General features: G+C 37.8%; 1 protein-coding gene across 3 annotated transcripts; it reads left to right on the top strand.

Moving 5' to 3' along the window:
- Positions 1–1011: 1011 nt before the first annotated feature.
- On the top strand, positions 1012–15518 carry DBF4 (DBF4-CDC7 kinase regulatory subunit). 3 transcript variants are annotated; one of them, XM_066198082.1, is made up of 12 exons: positions 1012–1196; positions 2337–2512; positions 4366–4560; positions 5675–5725; positions 6255–6324; positions 6467–6543; positions 8009–8039; positions 8315–8360; positions 10047–10172; positions 12553–12667; positions 12976–13103; positions 14286–15518. In XM_066198082.1, the coding sequence occupies exons 1-12, from the start codon at positions 1151–1153 to the stop codon at positions 15349–15351; spliced, it is 2127 nt and encodes a 708-aa protein (XP_066054179.1). In that variant the 5' UTR covers positions 1012–1150; the 3' UTR covers positions 15352–15518. The 3 variants fall into 3 exon arrangements, with proteins under 3 accessions (XP_066054179.1, XP_066054171.1, XP_066054162.1); XM_066198074.1 differs by having other exon boundaries at positions 2334–2512; positions 8318–8360; XM_066198065.1 differs by having other exon boundaries at positions 2334–2512.
- The last annotated feature ends 4900 nt before the right edge of the window (positions 15519–20418 follow it).

Below are 20418 nucleotides of genomic sequence, written 5' to 3'. Positions count from 1 at the left end.
TTTCATTACTAAGTTATGTAGAACCAGCAATATTACTTTTCTACTTACATGCAAGCATCTCAGTAATTTTTGAGATTGGGAGTATTTGAGCCATGTTTTGCAAGTAAGTTCTCTAAAGACAACAAATCTTCAAAATCCTTCTTGCGTGAATTGCAACATTTGTATGTTCTTGCAAACCACTTTAAATGTTTAACACGTATTACCTTTAACTGCAGCGAAGTGTTTACGACCATGCAAATAATCCTTACAAAGATAAACTCCCAGCCTGTGGCCCATAAACTGCAGAATAACTGACCCAGGCCTTCTCTTGCTCCCATCTCTCCTGAGAGAACCGAGAAAGGTCTCCTGGCTGATCCAACAGCCACAGCCTGCGAGTGATGACTGCGCACCCTGGCACGCTCCTCGTGAAATAGGCAGGGACTAACTACTAATAATGCTACCATCAAATGTTAGTTCCTTGAACACAGCAACTGAGGAATGCATTCACAATATCTGCAACTAGCCAGGACAGGAGAAGATAATAAAAATACTTCAGAAAGTAAAATCCCCAAATAGAGGTGTCTCTTTCAAAATGCACCACTGTAATTAAGTGCAGCTCTAACTTTATCAGAGACATTGATCTAAACTTTCTATTGACTCTATAAGAATGTCTTGTTATTTCCACTACGCCTCAAGTAAGATAAAAAAGATTAAGTTGCACAAACCGACTCTGGCCTCTCGGGTGCTAACAGCCGCAACGGCGGGTGGGGATATTGTCTATTTTTCGTGGATCTTTCACTCAGAACAGAATCGCTGCCCAGAATTGCCTACACACCCATTTATCGGCAGCGCCCGGCTGCGCCTGCCGGGCTCAAAGGTCTCCGCCACTCAGGCACAGCCCGGACTGCAGAGAGGAGAGAAAAATGCTGCCACTCCGCCCCCGCCTCCCGAGGCGAGGCCGCCGAGCTCCGTCCCCACGGCCACCTTCCCTCCTTCCCTCCTTCCCTCCTTCCCTGGCCTTCCGCCCGCCCCTCGGCGGGAGGGGCCCGGTCGCGCGGGCCGTTGGTGAGGGCGCCGGGGCCGCCGTGGCGGAGGCGGGAAGGCGGCCAAGGAGCGGCTGTGCCCCATCGGGGAGCCGGCGGAGCGGAGCACGATGTGACCCCGCGGGAAGATGAAGCCGAGCGCTGCCGAGCCCGCCGACAAAGGAGCGCGTCCCCGTAAGCGGCGGGGGGCTGTGGGCAGCGCGGGGGAGCTGCCGCCGTCGTTCAGGCCTTTCTTAGCCGGTGCCGCCATCCCGGCCGGGGCCGTGAGGCGCCGCAGCCCGTGCCGGGTTTGGGCCGGAGCCGCCCTCGGGCTGGCGTTGCGAGCAGGGGGCAGCTCCAAGGGGCTTTGCCTGGGTTGGGGAGTTAAACGTAAAAGCGTGTCCGTGGTGTGTGGGAAATGGCCGGGCCGATGCTGGGCGAGCTGCTCCCCCCTGGCAGGGCTTCGCTGGTGTGTGTGTGGAGGGCGCCTTAGGCCCGGGTGTGAGAATGCACCCCCTTTGCGAGAGAGACCCTTCATTGCTATTGCAGTCTGCTAAAGCGCTCCAAACTTTTGATTATCCCTGAGAGGTTTAATATGTGTGCTCCAATATTAGTTCCAGTGTTTAGTGTGTTAATATTTGAACGGCCTTGGCATGAGCGTGGTGCGTATAACACCATATTTGAACAGTGATTATTACAGAATTTTCCTTGCACGCTCGCTTATCATCCACCTTTTCTGTTTAGATTCTGGATCAGTTATACAAACCTGCCTCCTCATTTTCATTTTTCTCTAGGTTTTTTTATCTTCCAGATCCTACAAAACTGAGTGCTGTTCCTGCGTTATTTAGTGTGCTCATAAACCTTAGAAGATTTTGCAGCATGACTAGTGGTTCCGCTCCCTTTCCTATCTAAGACTGTTTCAGGGAGGGATGGAATACTTACCAGAGGGACTGTTTTGCATGTTGCCTTTTTGTCTCCAGAAGAGGCCTGTTCACTTCCTGTGGCAGCTCTCATTGTCTTGAGCTTCTGCAGAGGAGAAGTAACTAGAAGAAAGTCAGTGAGGAAGAAAAAACAATGTAAAACCAATACGTGGAATTGTGCTTTGAGCAACGTGGTCTAGTGAAAGGTGTCCCTGCTTCTGGCAGGGAGGTTGAAACTAGGTGATCTCTAAGGTCCCTTCCAGTCCAAGCCGTTCTATGGAAGCTTGCTCTATCCGTTTCCATAATTTAGGAATTTTCCCTTTTGAAAATAAAACTTCAAACTAAAACCAAAGTCCAGTTCTGTTTAAAATTCCTTTTTTTTTTTTTTTTTTTTTTTTTTTTTTTTTCCCAGCAGATGGAATACAAGCAAAAACAGAAAAGATAAGATCTTCCCTGAAGAATGTGAAAAAAGACACAGGAAAACCAGAGAAACTCAAATTTAAGCCCCTCACTGGGAAGGTGTTTTACCTCGATATCCCATCAAATGTGATCTCTGAAAAGTTAGGAAAAGACCTCAAAGAGCTGGGAGGGGTAAGTTAATAATAGAGACTTGTATGAACCTAGAAAGAACTGTGCACATGTGGAATGCCTTTTTTGTGTTCTTTGTAACTGCATTTTAATGTTATTTGTAGTTATCTGAGATGTGGTCTTATTTTTCTGTGTTTGTCTTAAACTTTAGTACAAACAATAGGCTTATCAGCAAATTATTCTGTGAGTTTTCAAGAGAAGCTGCTTTACTGATTGGAACAAAAGTTCATATTAGGAAGTTCTGTTTTCAGTTGATTTTTCTCCTGGCTTAAAATTTTATCCAAATTTATTAGGTTTCACTGTTTGAGGTACTTTTTCTTCTGCTTTTGACTGTATTGACATGTTTGCATGTTACATCTAACAGCGTTCAGCTGAACCTGAAAGAGATTAAAGGAAGAGTTTTATAAATGTTTTCTGTAGGTCAGTAACTTCACTAACTACTTTTTGCACGGAGTATCTTAGTGTTTTTGAATACTCTTACTTAAACAGTAGATTTTATAAGCCTCTTACTAATTTTTTTTCTAATTCTCCTTTCTGTATGGAAGGAACTCTGATGCAAGCAAGTACAGGATATAATAATAATATTAGTTGCATTGTATGTATTACTAAACACCTTTTAAGCACAGGGGCAGAAGGGGTCTGCTTAAATTGCTAGCTGTTCTGAAAATTGCTTTGGCAGTACTTCTTTTGTATATTTCTCAGAGGGACACTGAGCAATTTTATAAAATTGGTGCTTGTAAATCAAGGTGCTATCTGAAATCATAGTGTCAGTAAGGAATAGCAATAACGCGGTTTTGAGTTAAGTTAAGCATTGTGTTACATTTAACATCAGCTAAGTGCATGCTGTCGTTTGTCTTTCTCTCTAAACAAGAATTTTAGGAATTCATATGGGAAAAGTCAGGTGAAAACTCAGAGACTGAAAAGGAAGGTGTTTTGGCTTATTCTGAGGAGTAAATGCCTCAGCCTGAGGTGCTCAACAGCCTCATGATCAGTTACCATGTTCCGTTGTTACTTGTGTGGAGTGCACTTAAAAGTGCCTCTCTCTGTATATCCTGTTTCTGTAAAAGATACATAGAGCAGAATTGAAAGGCACAGTTTCAGGCTGTGTCATTTGTGCTTTCCAGTGATTAGTGGAAGAAAGGAAAATACCTGCAACTATACAATCTGACATGAAATAATAAGGCAGATAGCTGTTAATCACACTGTAGCTGGCAATGAAAGAGACTGAAGGAGCAAAATGGAAGAGAGTAAATGCAGAATGACCACATTTTTATATTGCTGAGTGTGAGAATGTGAATCTACTTAAGACTTTACTTTTTTGAGAAGCTGTATGAAAACTGTAGGTGTGAAACATGGTAGCAATCCTGAATTTTAGTTTTTTCTGCTGGTTCTAAGCTCAGTAAATTTATAGCTTCTTGCAGACTGTAAATTACACTTGCAGACACCTGCCTTTACATTTAGCTAAACGCTTCTGGTAATTTCTGTTACATAAAATTAGAGAGAGTTGCTTTCCTTGAATTAGCCTGTTATTCCTTAATGCAGTGTTTGCATTCTTGCAGTTGGAAAATATTACAGGTAGATAGTAAAAAATTGTAATAAAACAAAGCAAAGCTCTTTTGATAATGATTACAAAATTAAGAAAATGAAATTAGAATTTGTAACTGGTGAGATGCTAGTACAACTTAATTGTCATTGTCATCCAGATATTTAGAAAATATTTTCTTGTTAACTCAGTGTTTTTGAACTTAATTATTTGAAAAGTTTTATCACTTTCCTTTAAAATACTCAATGTAAAACTGAGTTACTGATCTATTGTCCTGAAATAATTATTTGGGTTTTTTTTTTTTTATATTTAGAGAGTGGAGAGTTTTCTTAGTAAAGATATCAACTATCTGGTGACTAATAAAAAGGAGGCAAAATTTGCACCAACTCTTGGCCAGATTTCTCCTGTTCCTAGTCCAGAATCTGCACCCAGTGGAGGAAATGGTTCCCCTCATCCTAGCAACCGAAAAGATCGACATGATGGAAGTTCATTTAAGATAGTAGATACAGTAAGTTTCTTAGTAATAATGCTGCAAATCAGGTGCAATCCATGGGATATGCTCTTACAATTTTTCTCCTGTTTTGTTTCCTAAAGGTGGCAGCAGTTTCCTTGGGTGAATAAGAGTTTTTCTTTCAAACATTCTTTTTAACTTATTTAGGCTAACTTGTTAAACCTAACAAACTCAAACTAATTCAGCAGGTTTTTTAAAACTAATTTTAAAAAGGATCCATTTTTGCAAATAAGCAGAGTGCACTAGAATATATTCTAATGTAGTATGTCTGACTTACAACTTTAATGTCATGTTTGACAGCTAGATCAGGCATGTGATGACATCCAGTGATTTCTGTCTCTTTAGCAACACAGCCTATTAAATTCTGTCTGATTTGATGTTGTTAATGCTGATATCTGCAGAAACACTCTCTAATAGTAGTAGGAAATAATTAAAATTGAGCATTGTGAATGTTAAGATCTTCTGACCTCTTTCTTAGGGGATCCCATTAGTTGCAACAGTTAGTGTCTGAATTTATGCAAGTTTATGGGAAGTTTCTTATATGGGCAAGTCTTGTGTCCTTTCAAAATAAAATTGAAAATAGTTAGCTGTACTGTATATATGGTGCTTCTTTAGAAACATGACCAGGCTGCAGGCTGGTCTTTGTATTGCACAGGTGAGGTCACCTCAGTTTGCGTCCAGTCTGGATAGGTAAAGGCAGCTCATTATGAATGAATAGTGGAAAGCAGAAAAAGGAAATGCACTGGTGATAGAAAAGCAGGGGATAAGACAGAGGCTATGATTATATTCATGACTATAATTTTCACCAGCCCAGCTGATGAAACCTCATCTTTTGGTGTGTGTCACTGGCTGCTTATTCCCACCATCTGCTTTGTTCCAGTACTAACACTGCACCCTTCTTTGGCTGAAAATGATTACTTGTTGGCGTTGTTTTGGTTTTGGGTGTTTTCCCTTTTACTGTATCAACTGTAGTCCTGTGAGAAAGATGCACATTACTGAAAAATTAGCAGTAGGATGAACAAAAGGAGACCCTTGTAGCTGATATATGTATTTGTTAAGAGCAATGTAAATTATCTCTCTTGGCTACAGATGTGTTTCTGTTTTAATGTAGGTACGTATGAGCAGAGGAAAGTCCTTGGTTGAAAAAGCAATCAAAGAACAGGTAACCATATAATCAACAAACTCGTGCTTCAGAGCTTTGGTGGTTTGTTTTTGTAGAAAACAAGCAGTAGCAAAAGTGGTCTTAGTGGTTTTAGGGAGAAGTCACAGAATGCTCAGGCAGAAGTTGAGGGATTGTCCTCAGCGAAGTGTCAGTTATGTTTTCTGGGTACTTCCTAAAGAATTGAAAGTCTTTAGAGTCTTAGGACAAGTAGTAAAATTTGTCAGGATTGCTAATATAACTGGGATTTGAGAGGTGCTCATGAAGCATATAAATTCACTGTCTTCAAATCTTACTATGAAATGTGACCATAAAGAACAGTTTTGGTTTTCTGAAGGTTAAATGTATTCTTTTGATGGTGAGATGCTGTAATACAGAGACAGACAGAAGAGGAGTCTAGGAGAGTATTCTTTTGGCTAGAAGCAAAGCATCTGCATTTTAATCTCAGCTTTCATATTACATTATATTTTTAATTATTTTAAGTAATTACTATGCATTGTTTAAGATTATTAATAGAATTTATTGCTTGCAGGACTTAATCCCTTCTGGTAGTATACTATCCAATGCTTTGAGTTGGGGAGTGAAGATACTTCATATTGATGGTAAATGTTTTTATTAGATCAAACCTGACTCGAATGCGTAACATTCATTTAACTGTTCTTTTGTTGAATTGAAAATATTAAAAATTATGTCAGACATACAAAAATTGAGTCAACTGAGTATAATTCTCCCACTTTTTGCCAGATGTTAAGAATTGCATTGAACAAAAGAAAAGGGAGCTCTATCTAATCAAAAGAGCAGGAAGTTCATCTAAAGATGTGGTAAGTGCCTCTCTGCCATTTATAAAAATGTAATTTGTATCACATTAACTGAGAAAACACTAAGTACTAAAGTACTAAGAGCTGCCTACAGTGAAGCTTGTCAATTTTATTCATTGAAGGTATTGCTCATTTTCAGTTTTTCACAGACTAGTATGTCTTATGAATTGATTTAAAAACCAGCTTTGAAAATATGAAGTATTTGTTGTAAATTTCAACATTGTTTAAAAATAACTTTAATAGTAGCATTGATTCCATAGTGTGTAGAGCTGTGCTCTTGCAAAGGATATCCAAGTGTCAGATGTGCTGAACTGTCTGAAATTTTCATTCTGCCTGCCTCAAAAGTAATTAATGAAATGTATTGTTGTTTTAGTATGATGCAGATGGCAGCTACATTGCGTTGTATAATTTTCCCTATGTCACAGTGATTAGAAATTCTTTCATTTTGATGGGCCATTTTGAAAAATCATAGTTACGTTTCCTGGAAAAGCTGTCGCTATAGGGAATCTGCAACTCTTCCTTCATAGAGAACAAGCACAAAGCATCTTGAAGCTATTTTGCCAAGTGCATGGAGTTGGCGAGTGAAAATCCCCTTTTCTCAGGTTTTTAGTGTATGATGTAGTGAGGCATTAAAGCTTGTAGGCCTTGTGTGCTCCACCTGCAGTTGCTTAGTAATTTGCACAGTTGTCTGGTTTAGCCATGGGGCCTGATGAATAAACAGAAGCAAACTACCCAGCGTGTGATGTTGTTTTGGAATGTAATATTGGCTAGTTCTTGAGGCCACTTGAAATCCTCTGCCAAGTCATCACTGTGTTGGTGGATATTGGGTGGGGTTTTTTGGCAAATAGTGTGAAATGAGTTTGTACTTTTATCAGAATCAATTACATTTAACAGCTGATGCTTGATGTAGACTTCACTTTCTTCTGAAGACAAAATATTTCTCTAAATTTTAGTCTTTATTGCTAAAAATAATGAAAGATGCAGCCTGTGTAAATCCATTCAAATGAAAAGAATTTTTTTAACTGGAGATACTTGCTGTTCTGCAAGGTTTTGGTGGCATTTTGCGGCTTGCAGTTAATTAAGATTTACAAGGTGTTGTAAAAATGTTATCTGTATTAAAGACTGAACTTTCAACTATGGCAAGATATTTTCAGGGTGGAGAGAGTAAGTGTATAAATTTACCTTTCTGGGATTCTTTGTTTAGATTTCCTTTTAGAAAAAATAAATTGAGGCATCTGAAGGAGAGCACTTCTCTTTTTTTGGTGTAGAAAGAAATATTTCTTTGGGAAACATGTTGCCTTGTTTCAAAGTACTAATGAGCTTAGTTTCCTGAAAAATTCATCATGACTTCATATGAAGTCATGATTAACACAGGGAGACTCTCAAAACTTAAATTATCTACAGCTAAATCTTTAAGTACAGTGCAGAATAATACAGGAAATTTACACCATCTCTCTTTTTTCAATAGGGAAAACACGTTACTACTCAAAAGTCAAAAAGTAAGTACTTCAATAATTGTAGAGGTTTCTGGCTTGACTTATTTTCTTATCTGCTTAAAAATGTGTTGCATTTCTCCTGTGGTCACATGTGGTGTCACGTGCCAGTTTGTACGTCCAACTGAAGCATGTAGAGATATTTTGTGGAAATCAAGAGTTTGTCAAAACCTGTACATAATGAGTTCTAAAATAAAGTCTGCTTATTTGTTAAGCTGCTGGGGCAACTGGTAAATGATGAAAAGTAATTCTCTATTGATTTCATTTTCTCCCCCTTTGAGCAGGTAGACTGAAAAGTCCATTTATCAGGGTGGAAGATAGGAGTCGGTAAGTGTTGTCTTGTGCATTTAATGATGTGATTCTCAAACCGAGTAATTCAGAATTACTTGAGGAAGTGTGCCCTTAAATCTCAATTCCTTTCCACTTCCTGACTTCAGATGTCAGGTGTACTGCCCTCTTAAAATGACACACAAATGTCTTTAGCCACCAAATGAGATTGAGCAAGTAGTAGTATAGTAGGGAATATTTGCAGTAGGTGATGGAAGTGACAAGTTAACAGGTGACTCCAGTTTGTAGATCATGAGAGTGGGTTCTCTGGGTTACTTCCTATCAAGGAATGAAAGGGAATCCTGAACCTTTACATCTTTCCTTAGATCCAAGTCCTGTAGCCCAAAAGACAAATAGAACTTTGCATACTGAATTCCACTCCTGTAGTTCCAACTCAATTACATTCATCTCCTGCTGAGACCCTTTAGATATAAGGAAAGAGATGTTGTTAGTTAAAATGATTAATTGAAATTAGGTTTAATTTCCTGTTCAATCATTTCTAAAAGGAAAAATTGCAAGCTGTTAATCTGATTTCAGTATCCACAGTAGCATGAGATTTGATACTTTCAGCCTTGAAAAATTTCACATATTTCTGTAATCAGTCATTCTTTGTTGTGTAAAAAAAATGCTGGTTATCCAGAAATTGAGACAACAATGAATTGTAAAAAAAGTTTGGTTCTGCAGAGCATAATTTGCACCTTTAAATTCCTAACTAACTTTTGAGTTATGGTGTTGTTTATAAGCACTAAAATCTTTGACCTGATTTCTCTGACACTTTACTGAATTGAAAAAAAGAGATCTAAACCTGGTTGTACACTGTGAGTTGGTGCAATAGGTATGAGGGACATGGGGATAGTGGGGAGAATTGGACCAACAGAGTTGTAAGGATAAGAAATTCATATATAAATATATGTGAATTTCACAATGCAGTGGAGTACTAAACACTTGAAACACTTCTAAATATTTATGTAACATAATGTTTTTTAATGTTTATGCAACATAAGTAACAGTTTAGAAGCAGAATGTGATGCTTTGCTGTTGCCATTATGCTTTATAGACTTGCTCTAGTAGCTTTGCCTGGGTAGCTTATAATAGTAATGTGGGGGAAAAATCAGATTGAATTCTGCCATCAGCATTTCAGTCAACTGATTATTCAGTATGTGAACTTTTGACATGTCCTATTTTAGAAGCTCTTAGTCTGTTCAGAGCACTGATATGGTTGCTAGATCTGGTATCTCTGAAAGTACAGTGGTGTACAGGAATATTATTTTTCTGAAAAATGAAAAAGTTCTTAAATTTTGAATGGTGAATTGATTGGTTTTTATAAAGAAAATTATATATTCAAAAAAAAGCATTGGATGTTGGAAAATGCTGTAGCTGCTTCTCAGGAGCTCAAAGGCACTGTTGTCCAAATTGTTCTTGGGTTTATTGGTTACCCAACTCAAAACAACTAACAGGCACACAATTCATATCCCAAGGAATGTGTAAAATGGCTGTGGAAACTGAAGGAAAGTATCAAGGAAAGAATGAATGACTTACATGAAGATATTTATCTGCTTAGCAATCTGTGTATGTCATATGTAAAAGAGAAACACTTTTTGAAGATTTTGGACCTGGAATAATGTATTTAATGAAGCCCTTTTCCCATTTTGATGGTTCTCATGCACTTGTTTTCTGTTAATACAGCCAGTATCGACCATTTTATCTGCAGTTACTGAGTTTCCCATTTCTGAACTATTGTGTTCCAAAGCCATATAGTCCATTTGAGGTGGATAAGAAGTATCCTTCTGGTCAAAAGCTGTCTAAGGAAAGGTTTGTTGAAAACTTTGTTTTATTGAGGTGTGGGTAGAGGAGAGTGTTCTCTGATGACTAATTGTGTTCTAAAATAATTGCTCATCTTTTAATTTCCTGTGCTATTTAATACTATTAGCCCTGTCTCATCTGATATTTACAGCACTGTTGGTGTCTGTCTCTCTATCTGTGCCCTCTTTATTCTGTCTTTAGTCCTTTTTTTGGGCATACAGGTGCATACATCCAAAAATGTGGCCTTTTCCTTTCACTGTGGGTCAGCCTAAGATATTTTTTTCCTTTCTGTTACTGGCTTCTTCTTTGTCCTCATCTTGGATGCTGTTCAGTAAGTATTTCACAAGAAGTGGGTTTCTTAAGACTTCTTTTCTATTAGTCCATATAGTGCTGAAATAAATAGTTGAATTTATTAAAGCAGTGATATTCAATCACAGTTCCTAACCATTGTTGATAAAGAGTGTATATTGTTGATAATTTATAGAAATTAGATAGAGTGCTAATACTGCTTCAGTTCTTCAAAGAAGAAAAATGGATGCCAGCAGCCCAGTAGAATTGCAGCTGGCTTTACAGTAAGTGTTTATGTGACACATTTTTGGCATTCAGGCTCTGTTTGAGCACTACAGATGCAGTTAGAACTTCAGCAAATCAATTTTATGATCTGAAACTATTTAAGAGTCTTAATTAACTGGTTTTTGTGAATCAGTGTTGGTTTTTAATTTTTTTTCTACCTAGCTTTTTTCATTGACTTCTGAAATTGAGTCATGTGTGAGATTAAATATATTTAGGGGAAGGGTAGCTTTCGTGTACGTGGAACTTTCTGTATTCTTGCTGCTTTTCTGTCCTTGGGGCTGAAGACTTACTTAGGTGTGATACCTGTTTTCTTCATGAAGTGGCTTCTCCACAGTTCTGTCCAGTCTTGACTGTAAGACAGTGCTGGAGGTTTCAGCTCATATTGCCATGATGCTTTTTTTTTTTTTTCCTTTTTTTTTTTTTTAATTGTAAGGAAGGTAGCAGTGTGAAAAGGCAAAAAATATGTATTGTATTGAAGAGGTTTCTGCTGTATTAATAAGGCAATTTCTGATTGTGTCTCTCTAGAGGATGTTGGAAAGGCCCATTCTTCTTAAAGCATTAAAAAACCAAAAAGGCAGGGTTTTTTTAGTTGGATTAAGGAATATGATACATTAAAATTTTCAGGATTTATGTTTGAATAAATATTCCTAATTAATATTTCAGGTGGGCACATACCAAAGAGATGTTTAAATGGGAAAATGTTTCATACTCAGCAGGTTAATGTGACCAATGTCAATTTTGGGAGGGAGAGAAAGAGGGGGATGTTCACTTGTTTTGTCTTTACCTGGGAGAAGAACTTGTTGAAGAGAAGTTGTTAGTTCTACTTGCTTCTGCATTGGGCAGAACCTGCAGACTTACTCAGTCTTCAGATGATCCATTCCGTTGCTTCTGCCCTGCTTTACTGGTTCCCTATGAGTTTTGCTGTTCTCCAGAGGGAAGGTGTGAAGGCTGCTGTAACAGTTACAGCACACACTAGAGCTTGGTGTCCTGGGGAACCCAAGATACGCTGGGGCAGGGTGTTAACAATACATTGCTATGCTTTGTAAGCTAGAGACTTTTCAAGACAGATTTTTAGATGTCAAGTCCTGAGCTTACATCTATGCAGATACTTGGTAAAAAGGGAGATAGAACGATTCCTTCAAAGTAAAAAGGAAGGAGAGATTGATGACTTTGCTTTACTGCTGGCATATCCAGCTTAAGTGGTTTAATAGTGGATTGCATCTAGCAGTAGCTCTTCCCAGATGAGGATTCTGAAGATCATGGAGCAGCTGTTGAAAACCTCTTCATATTTTAATGTCCAGGAAGAACTTAGTTTCATTTTTTTGCATCCCACTTAGCCTTTACCTAGAAAAACAGGACAAAATGGCATTTGGTCAGCATATTCAAAATTATGTATAACCAACAGTGGGTGGTGGGGGTTTTTTTTCGTTTTTTTTTTTTTTTACTGTTTCTAGTTTGGGTTTTATCAGCTGTGCACAGGGACTTCCAAATGTCCTTTGATTTTTATTTGTTTAGTAATTTTGTATTATTTATTCTGAGTCAGTGATAGTATGTCTACTAACCAGGATGCTCTATGCTTACATATCATTCTGCTGGGTCTGCCTGTCTTCTTGCAGTAAATGTTTCTGGGTTTTGTTTGTTTGGTGTTAAATCTATGCATAACTCTTCGGGTTTTTTAAGTGTTGACTAAAATAATGTAAATAGTTTAAGGGGAAAACAAAGGGGTTTTTTTGGGGGGGTGTTTTAAGTACATATTGTGAGGGACAAGTTGTGCACTCAGTTCCATGTTTAAGGCTCATTAATATTCTCTTAACAGAAACAAAATAAACAGTGACAAGGATTGTGGAATGCCTGCTCAGCTTCCTCAGAAGGACAAAAAAAAGAGAGGATATTGTGAATGTTGTGGGAAGAAATATGAAGATCTGCAGACAGTATGTGAAATGTCAAGTATATGCTTTGATACCATCATATCTCTTTAATGTGGTATAACCAGAGATTTCCCTATAATTTTTATTTTAAAATATTTTTCTGAATAACCAGAAAATTAGTATTTTTTTCCATTTTAGAAGCAGCAATTAAGAGTTAAAACATATCTCTGATAGCTGAAGGCACTAGTAATTCATGTCTTGGAGATGCTGGTAGTAAATTAATGATATTTACTTGCTCCTTGTTGTACTGTTGACTTGCATATTCATATATGTACTGTTAGATTTATTTAATGTTTTTTTCTTTATTGCAGCATCTTGAAAGTGAGCGGCACCAAAATTTTGCACAAAGTACACAGTATAAAGTTGTTGATGATATAATCTCAAAGTTAGTTTATGAGTTTGTTGCATACAAAGATGATGGTACAGAAAAAATAAAAAGGTGAGTTACCTGTTGTAAATTCTAAAGACTCTGTGAGTCAGGACATTGAACATAAAGATAGTTCTGAAGTTCTTGATCTGAATAGACCAGGATAGATTCATGTTTTTAAGGCTGAAATAAATCATGGAAATTTTCAATGAGGTTGTATATGGCAAACCAGTTCTGTAAAGCAGAACTTAGGAAAAAAAAAATAAAAATCCAAAAACCAGAAGTGCAGATAACATCAGAGAAAGATGAGACTGAAAGTTGCCAGAAGTTGTCCTACTTATCTTCGGCTCCTGTAACAAAAACTACTGTACTGAAATACTGCTAACAGAAAGACAGCAATGTCTGGACATCTTACTCTGAATGCTTTCTGTCATATTTAGTAGTCTAAGGACAGTGAATTAGTCAATCTGCTCTCCTTGCCTGTGGAAAAACTTCCTACTTGTATACCTGTACTCTAGACCTCTTAGCTTCTGTGCTGCTTGTGCAGGACAGAGAAAGCAAATGTTCATTTCTTTGGAGCACAAGAGCTTGAAAGGGCAAGAAAGGCTTGTTTGGTGTCTTGGACTGTAGGCACCAGGGTCTTTGCTACATGAAGCAGTAACACTATTCAAGGTTGGTCTGATTTTTTGGAAATTAGTCAGGAGATAGGGAATAACTTTCTTGTTTATTTATTTTTAAAAAGGCAAATAATGAAGAAATACAGATATTCTTGGTGAAATCAAAGGAAATGCAAATAGAGTCAAACAACTGCCTAATGAAAGCAGGCCTTTATTTCTTTTGTGATTTCAAAATACTCAGAGTTGTTAGTCTTGAAATCCTGTCAAGAAAATCATGTTAATTTTGTGTGTATGTATCGTAGAATGTTTGTAAGTATTTATAGTCATTGCATTATCTTCATTAATTTCTTTTGTTCTTAATGCCACTGTAAATTGAGATTTACTGAAATACTAGACTACTTTGTGTGTTTTTGAAACAACTTCATGAGCTGTAGAAATCAGTAAGAAAACATCAACACTATAAGGCACTCTGCTCCTGCAGAAATAGTTTGTTACTACCCTAAATGTATCTTTCCTTGAGGAGTAAAAACAAAACTCCTTTGTCAATTCAGTTGCTTTTCTAGGATCAGTTGCATATGGAGTTATGTTGCATGGGGTTTTTTATGTTTGTTAATATTTTTAAACAATTTCATTGTAGGACAAAATGTAGCACAGGATGTTTTTCTCCCATTATTGGAAAGATAACCAGACCAGATGAGCTGAAAGAGAGACTGAAAAAGCAACGCATTTCTTTGAAAAGTTACTCCTGGAAGGATACTGCAATGCAGGCACTCAAACTGGATCGCCAGCCTGCAGAAATACAACCAAATTCTGTGCCAATACCTACCCCTGTTTCTGCACCTGTCTCTTCAGTTCTTTGTTGTCACCCATCACAACCTTCAGAACTAAAAAGTAAGTTCAGAATTAATAATGAAAATATGAAAACTGATTGCTCCTGTGCTGTGAAGTTAAGAGAGACTGTTGTATCATCAAATTCCATACAACCACCCCTTCAGAAAACTGACAAAGTGTACACAGAGAACTCGTCTCTAGTTTCTGAGCCGTTCAGCAAGGAAATACTGGTACCAGATGTAAGTAAAAAGAATGTACAGTGTTTTCAGGAAGGAGTGGATACTTTATATTCTCATACCCAAGTTACAGATTTTAGTGAAAAAGACAAAAACTTACTGCAGCAAAAACGAAAATTAAATAATTCAGTAGTTCTACCAGCAAAGTGCTTGAAAAAAACAGATGCCAATCCTACGTTTGTCAAGAAACATCACGATTTATGTGATAATGATCAGCAAATGCAGCACAGTGTTGTTCTCAAGGCTGAGGTATCTGATACTGCTGTGAACAAAGGACTTAATGCATCAGCTGCCAGCACTGCCCACAGTTCACCGTCTGGAAAGCTGCACAGAAAAGTGAAGCTTAACTTGAGAAGGAATAAAAGAGAAACCCAGAAACAGAATGTGGAGTTTTGTGTAAAGAATTCAGATGGACTGTCTGTACCTCAGGAGAAGAGAAGCACTTGTAGCTCACCACTGCACACCCTATTGGAGTTATTTCAGACAAGTGAAAGAAACTCAGAATTTGGAGGTTTTTCAAGTTACACTGAGAACAAATGTTCAGTGAGCATAAGTGATACATGCGAAGGGCAGAATGCAAATGCTGTGTGGTCATTATTTTCCTCTTCATCCTCATCACCATTTTTTGGGTTTTAATACTGGTTTATTTAATATAGTGATTTTTGAATTGACTTAAAAATTTAGGTTCTATTAATGAAGACTTAAATTGCTGTATTATATGTACAGATTATTTGGTTTTCAAGTTTTTGAATGCAAAAGTTTCTGTATGTAAATACGAAAAATAAAGTTTGGCTTTGGTCATATGTTGTGGGTTTGTTTTTAGAGGTACTGCTTTATTGTGTCTGGTAGAAGGCTCTGACCCCACATTTGGATTAAATGAATTGCTAGGCAAAGCATGATGCAGTAATAGAGTAATTTTCTAAAATCATTGACTGTGATACATTCCAAGTAACCCCATTAGAAATAACTGGATATTCCACTGTAAATAAGGTAGTCCATTACTCACGGATTACTGATGTTTTGCAGGCATTGGGTTGCTTCCCTTTTCTGTTTCTTCTGCTGCTTTAATAGACAACACAGCAACAAAGATGTATTGCATTTTTTGGCTACTCTGATGTATCCTTATTAAATTAAAACTAGCTCTATTGTGTATTTCAGCTAATAAGAAAGCAGTTAGATGTATGTATTTTCATTGGGGGAAAACAAACAAGAAACCAACAGGACAGGTAGATTTCTGATCGACTTGGGTGGTTCATTTGATTTTTTTTTTTTCAGAGTGGTCAGCCTGTCAGATTGGCTTTACTCAAAAACGGAGTGAAAGACACAAGTGAGATTTGGGAAGACTTTTTTTTTAATAATGCAGATCTTTACCAGAGCTGATTTCTTTCAGAATTTCTGTATCTGTAAATCATGAGAGGGCACAAGTATGAAATTACAAGAGGCAAAAGTTTATTAATAAATGTAGAGTGCCTTAAGGTCATATAAGAGATCTCAACCACAGAAATTACTTTCATTTATTTTTGCATACATTACTTGTTTGCATTTTCATTTCTTGCCCATTTAATATTCTCAAACTTAGTGCTCTTACAGTTAAAGTCCTTTAATGTTGCAGGCTATGGTCTGTCCTTTACAGGCTGTTTTCTGTGAGGGGTAGGTAAAGCTGCTTGGAGAGCAGGAATGGGTGAGGAAAATGATAGAAAATTACTTTCCTTTACAGAGGGTATGAATTGGAAGCTTAATGATGAAAGTAGCTGCTTAGGGAGTTACTGTCACCTTTAAAGGTGACATACCTTATTCCTCTGTTAATGTAATTGCATGTACATTCTGGTGAGGCCCTGCTTTTGGCTTCGCCATCTTACTGGTCACTTCTGGCTTGATTTGTAGTTAATTCACATCTGGATTCACGTCCAGAAAACATAGAAAGCCAGTCCAGAAATGAGCAAAATTAACATTTTGAAGAGGAGTTGATCTTGAATGTGTATGTCTGTATTTATTTTTTGCCTGTAAATTACCAGTATATAGTACTCTAGGACTGGGACTTAAAAGTAGAAGATTGAAGCAATTACTTTCTTCTCCGTTTTGAATTACACTTTAATGATTGCTGTCTGGTTCAGTGAGTTCAATATATTTTAGGAACAAGTGTTTTGACTGTTTTTCTTCTATTGAGATAATTTTGTTTGGTTGGAGGTTTTTTTGTTGGATTGGTTTTGGGATTTTTTATTTTGGGGGTTTTTTTTGGGTGGGGGGTTGGAGTTTGTTTTTTTTTTTTTTTTTTGATTGGTTGGTTGGAGTTTCTCTGGGTTTTTTTTCAGGCTTTTGGTTCAGTCTTAAAAGTAAAATCAAGAAAAATTTGCATTTCCCCCTAAAGCGTTGCAAGAATCTACCAATAAGTATCTTTTGCTTCTACCTGCCTTCCATCCCTGGGCCACACACTCCTAAGCTGCCCTGGTGGCCTCCAACTGGGATGGGTGTGCATGGCTACTGATTCACGTAAGAATTGCTTCAAGGTTAAGGGTGAATAGTAGAGGAAGTCACTGTTAGTAAATCTACTCATCAGATAAAAAGTGTTTATGTTTTGCATATGATTAAATGCAGTCCTAGAACTTTTTAGCTAAATGGGCACTGCTAAGAGAAATTTTGAACACACTGGAATCTGGCTTTAGAATCCTGAAGGAAAAAAAACCCCTGAGGTTTGTCATTAAAATATAAAGACTATTCATTGTAATCCAGAACAAGATAGGAGAGTCACTGCTACTGGTTGCAAAAAGCAGTTCTAGTCATGATGCAGATTTTGTTTACTGGTCACTTCCACGTGTGTTTAAAGAGTCCCCTTTGTTGTATGTTCAGTTCGTATCACAAGCCACAGTAAGCCTATTAACTATTTCCAAACGGATTTGCTCAGCATATTTAATTATTTTAATGTATTTATTATCTTTTAAGATTGTTTAAAAAAACCCAGTTTTTCAAAAGTTTGAATGTATTTATGTTACAATTTGAAAAAATATGTATGGAAGGATAGTTACTAGAACATCTGTCTGATTTCCTCATAGAAAAGAGAATTGAACATTTTCAAAACGTGGCAGTGATTGTAAGAAACGTCAAACAGTTCAGACAACGACTACCTCTCTGGTCACTGAAACTGCACTTCTAAATGGCAAACCTTTATTAATCTGTATATATTTGTGCTAATTGGATACTATATCAATTACAGTTCAAAGTCTTCATAAGGATTTCTTCTAATGCACTTCATTTTTGAATTGTCTTGCTTTCTGTGACTTTGAGGAGCAGAAATGTTGTGTCTGTTCAGGTAAGTTATATTGTGGCTGAGAGGAAACAGTTCCCAGTCCGTATGGGGTGCATGGGGGTGTACGTACAGACACTCCTATGGGGTTCAGCACTGCCAACACCACTCACACGTAAGGAAGTTCTGCAGTAACTTCTGAGATTCATGCACTCAGGTGAGCCCTGTGCTCTGCAGCAGCATCTGTGTGGGCAGCTCTTGCCCAACATCCAGCTGCAGAACACTTGACACAAAACAAGAGCTGACTGGAGAGCTGGCTTTCCCATTAGTGTTGCAGGGAAGTTAGTTACAGCCTGAGGGTTTTGGCTCCTTAGATATACCCATGAGGGTGTGTGCACCTTCATCCCACATCTGAAGAGGCTCAGCTCTGACACACACGGCTAGTGTGGCTGGTGATGGTGTCTGTGAAGCTCTTGTGGCAGCCTCTGAGTGAAGGAATGTTGTAAAAAATGGTAGCTGCTCTAACTGGTGTAATTACAATGGGGCATGTGGACGCAGGACAAAAATGTGAATCCCTCCATGTTCTCCAGCTGGAGAATCTTTGTGAGCTATGTGGTCCATGTGGCCTCTGAGCTATTGGCTGATAAGCACCAGGAGCTGATAAAGGCTGATCATGCTGGGCTTTTTGATCATGTTGACAGCTGATACCACAGAAGCATAAAATCACAGTCTACCTTGGTCTTACACTGAGTACTCAAAGGTGGAAAGCACTTCCTTGCCCTAGTTTTCTTGTGCAGATGCTCAGAATCTGAGAACTTTAAGACACACAATTAGATTGTGTAAAGAATTATGGGAAATTCCTGAAACAGTGAAGTGTAAGATCAAACTACAATTAAATGTGATCAAACATTCATACCCTTCTTGGGTGACTAGTTTGGGTGTTACTTGCATAACATACTTCCATACTTGCAGGTTACAGCAAGAAATGGACTCCCCTTTATCCCTCTCATTTTTTCCATTATGTTTCATCTCATGTAAATATTCTGGAAAATAAGCTATTTGCTTTCAAGTGCTGACTGTCACTCAGATTTAGCTGTAACCTCTATATGCATCTAATCACCACTCTTGAAGACAAATGAGGGGAAATTTTAGCAACCAATTGATCCAGAGCAATTGTACAACTTACACAGAATATATGTAGGTGGACTAGAAAATGAATACCTAAATTTATTTCTTAGCATTATTAGTCCTCTAGACCCTGTGAGGAGATTATTTATGCTCGCACTTAATAGCAAAAACAAAAGTAAATCCTGTTGGTAATACCAGAGCATCATCACTGATAATCTGTAGCGAGTGAAGTTAAAGTCCATTAACCAGTTTACCATCTCTGAAGGTGATACGAGATGAATAATTTGGGGGTTTTTTGCCATGAATTCTGCAAATGTTGCTTTTTGATTCTTTGTTTTAGATTGTGCAGCTATCCAAAATAAATGCTGAGCACCCCAGATTTAGCACTATAAAAAGATTTGGGCTGGAAAGCAGTTGTTAGGGTATAGTTCAATTTCATTTGGGATAAATAAGTTGTAGATCCAGGTGGCTGTCTATAATATTTTTGGTTTTGGGTTTTTTTTGGGGGGTTCTGTGGTGGTTTGTTTGTTTGGGGTTTTGGTTTTGGGGTTTTTTGTTTTTCAGTGCTTTTTTTTTTTAATTTTAGTTGAGTTGAGTTGAGTTGAGTTGAGGGGAGATCTCACTTCAAGATTCAGTGTTGCATATTTGTTGAGTGTGTGGATAGCTGGCCACAAACCCCAGACTTTCTCTCTGACCACCAGTAGTGGAGGGGGAGGTGTTGGTCTCCCCTCTCTAGGGACTGGAGATAGGACACAAAGAAATGGGAGGAAGCTGTTGCTGGTAATGTTCAGATGATTGGACATCAGGACAAGGTTCTTCACTGAGAGCGTGGTTGGTCACCATAACATGTTCCTCAGGGAAGCAGTCCCCAAGTCAAGAGTAAAAGGGTTGGATGACACCATTGTATGGTGTATTTTTAGATAGTTCCACGAAGAGAAGGGAGTTGAACTTTATGATTCTTATAGATCTCTTCCCACATGAGTTGCTAGAAGAAGAAAAAATGTCTCCTGATGTGAAAGAGGTCGTTGCTCAGAGGTGGATAGTCTGCCACAGTCCTCAGCAATGCTGAGGAACTCTCAGGACAGTAAAACTAGGAGGTGAATCTCTATGTTCTCTGCCTGATTTCCCAAACGAATGTGAAATCACCATCAATGAAATGTAAATATTTCTCTGAAGGATTAACCCTGTCAAATCATCCATTTCTAATCAAGGTGTACAATAAGAAGGGATTTCAGGCATACAGATCAGGGTTTACTTCCTTGTGATTTAGAGCCTTCAACATAATATAGAAATTTTCTGCAATTTATTTAAGTCTTCTCTTTAGAATTAATCTT

Source organism: Chamaea fasciata, unplaced genomic scaffold, assembly GCF_029207755.1.
Source record: "Chamaea fasciata isolate MVZ Bird 193981 ecotype frontalis unplaced genomic scaffold, bChaFas1.0.hap1 SCAF_1, whole genome shotgun sequence".
Taxonomy (NCBI): domain Eukaryota; kingdom Metazoa; phylum Chordata; class Aves; order Passeriformes; family Sylviidae; genus Chamaea; species Chamaea fasciata.
This window is presented reverse-complemented; position numbering and strand designations above follow the sequence as displayed.

What these genes read in the sequence shown, in the direction of transcription:
- DBF4 (XM_066198065.1), top strand. Translation starts at nt 1,151, where the DNA reads ATGAAGCCGAGCGCTGCCGAGCCCGCCGACAAAGGAGCGCGTCCCC. An exon ending in TACTACTCAAAAGTCAAAAA is followed by an intron (nt 8,040 to 8,314) that starts GTAAGTACTTCA and finishes TCCCCCTTTGAG; the next exon opens with CAGGTAGACTGAAAAGTCCA. An exon ending in GGTACAGAAAAAATAAAAAG is followed by an intron (nt 13,104 to 14,285) that starts GTGAGTTACCTG and finishes ATTTCATTGTAG; the next exon opens with GACAAAATGTAGCACAGGAT.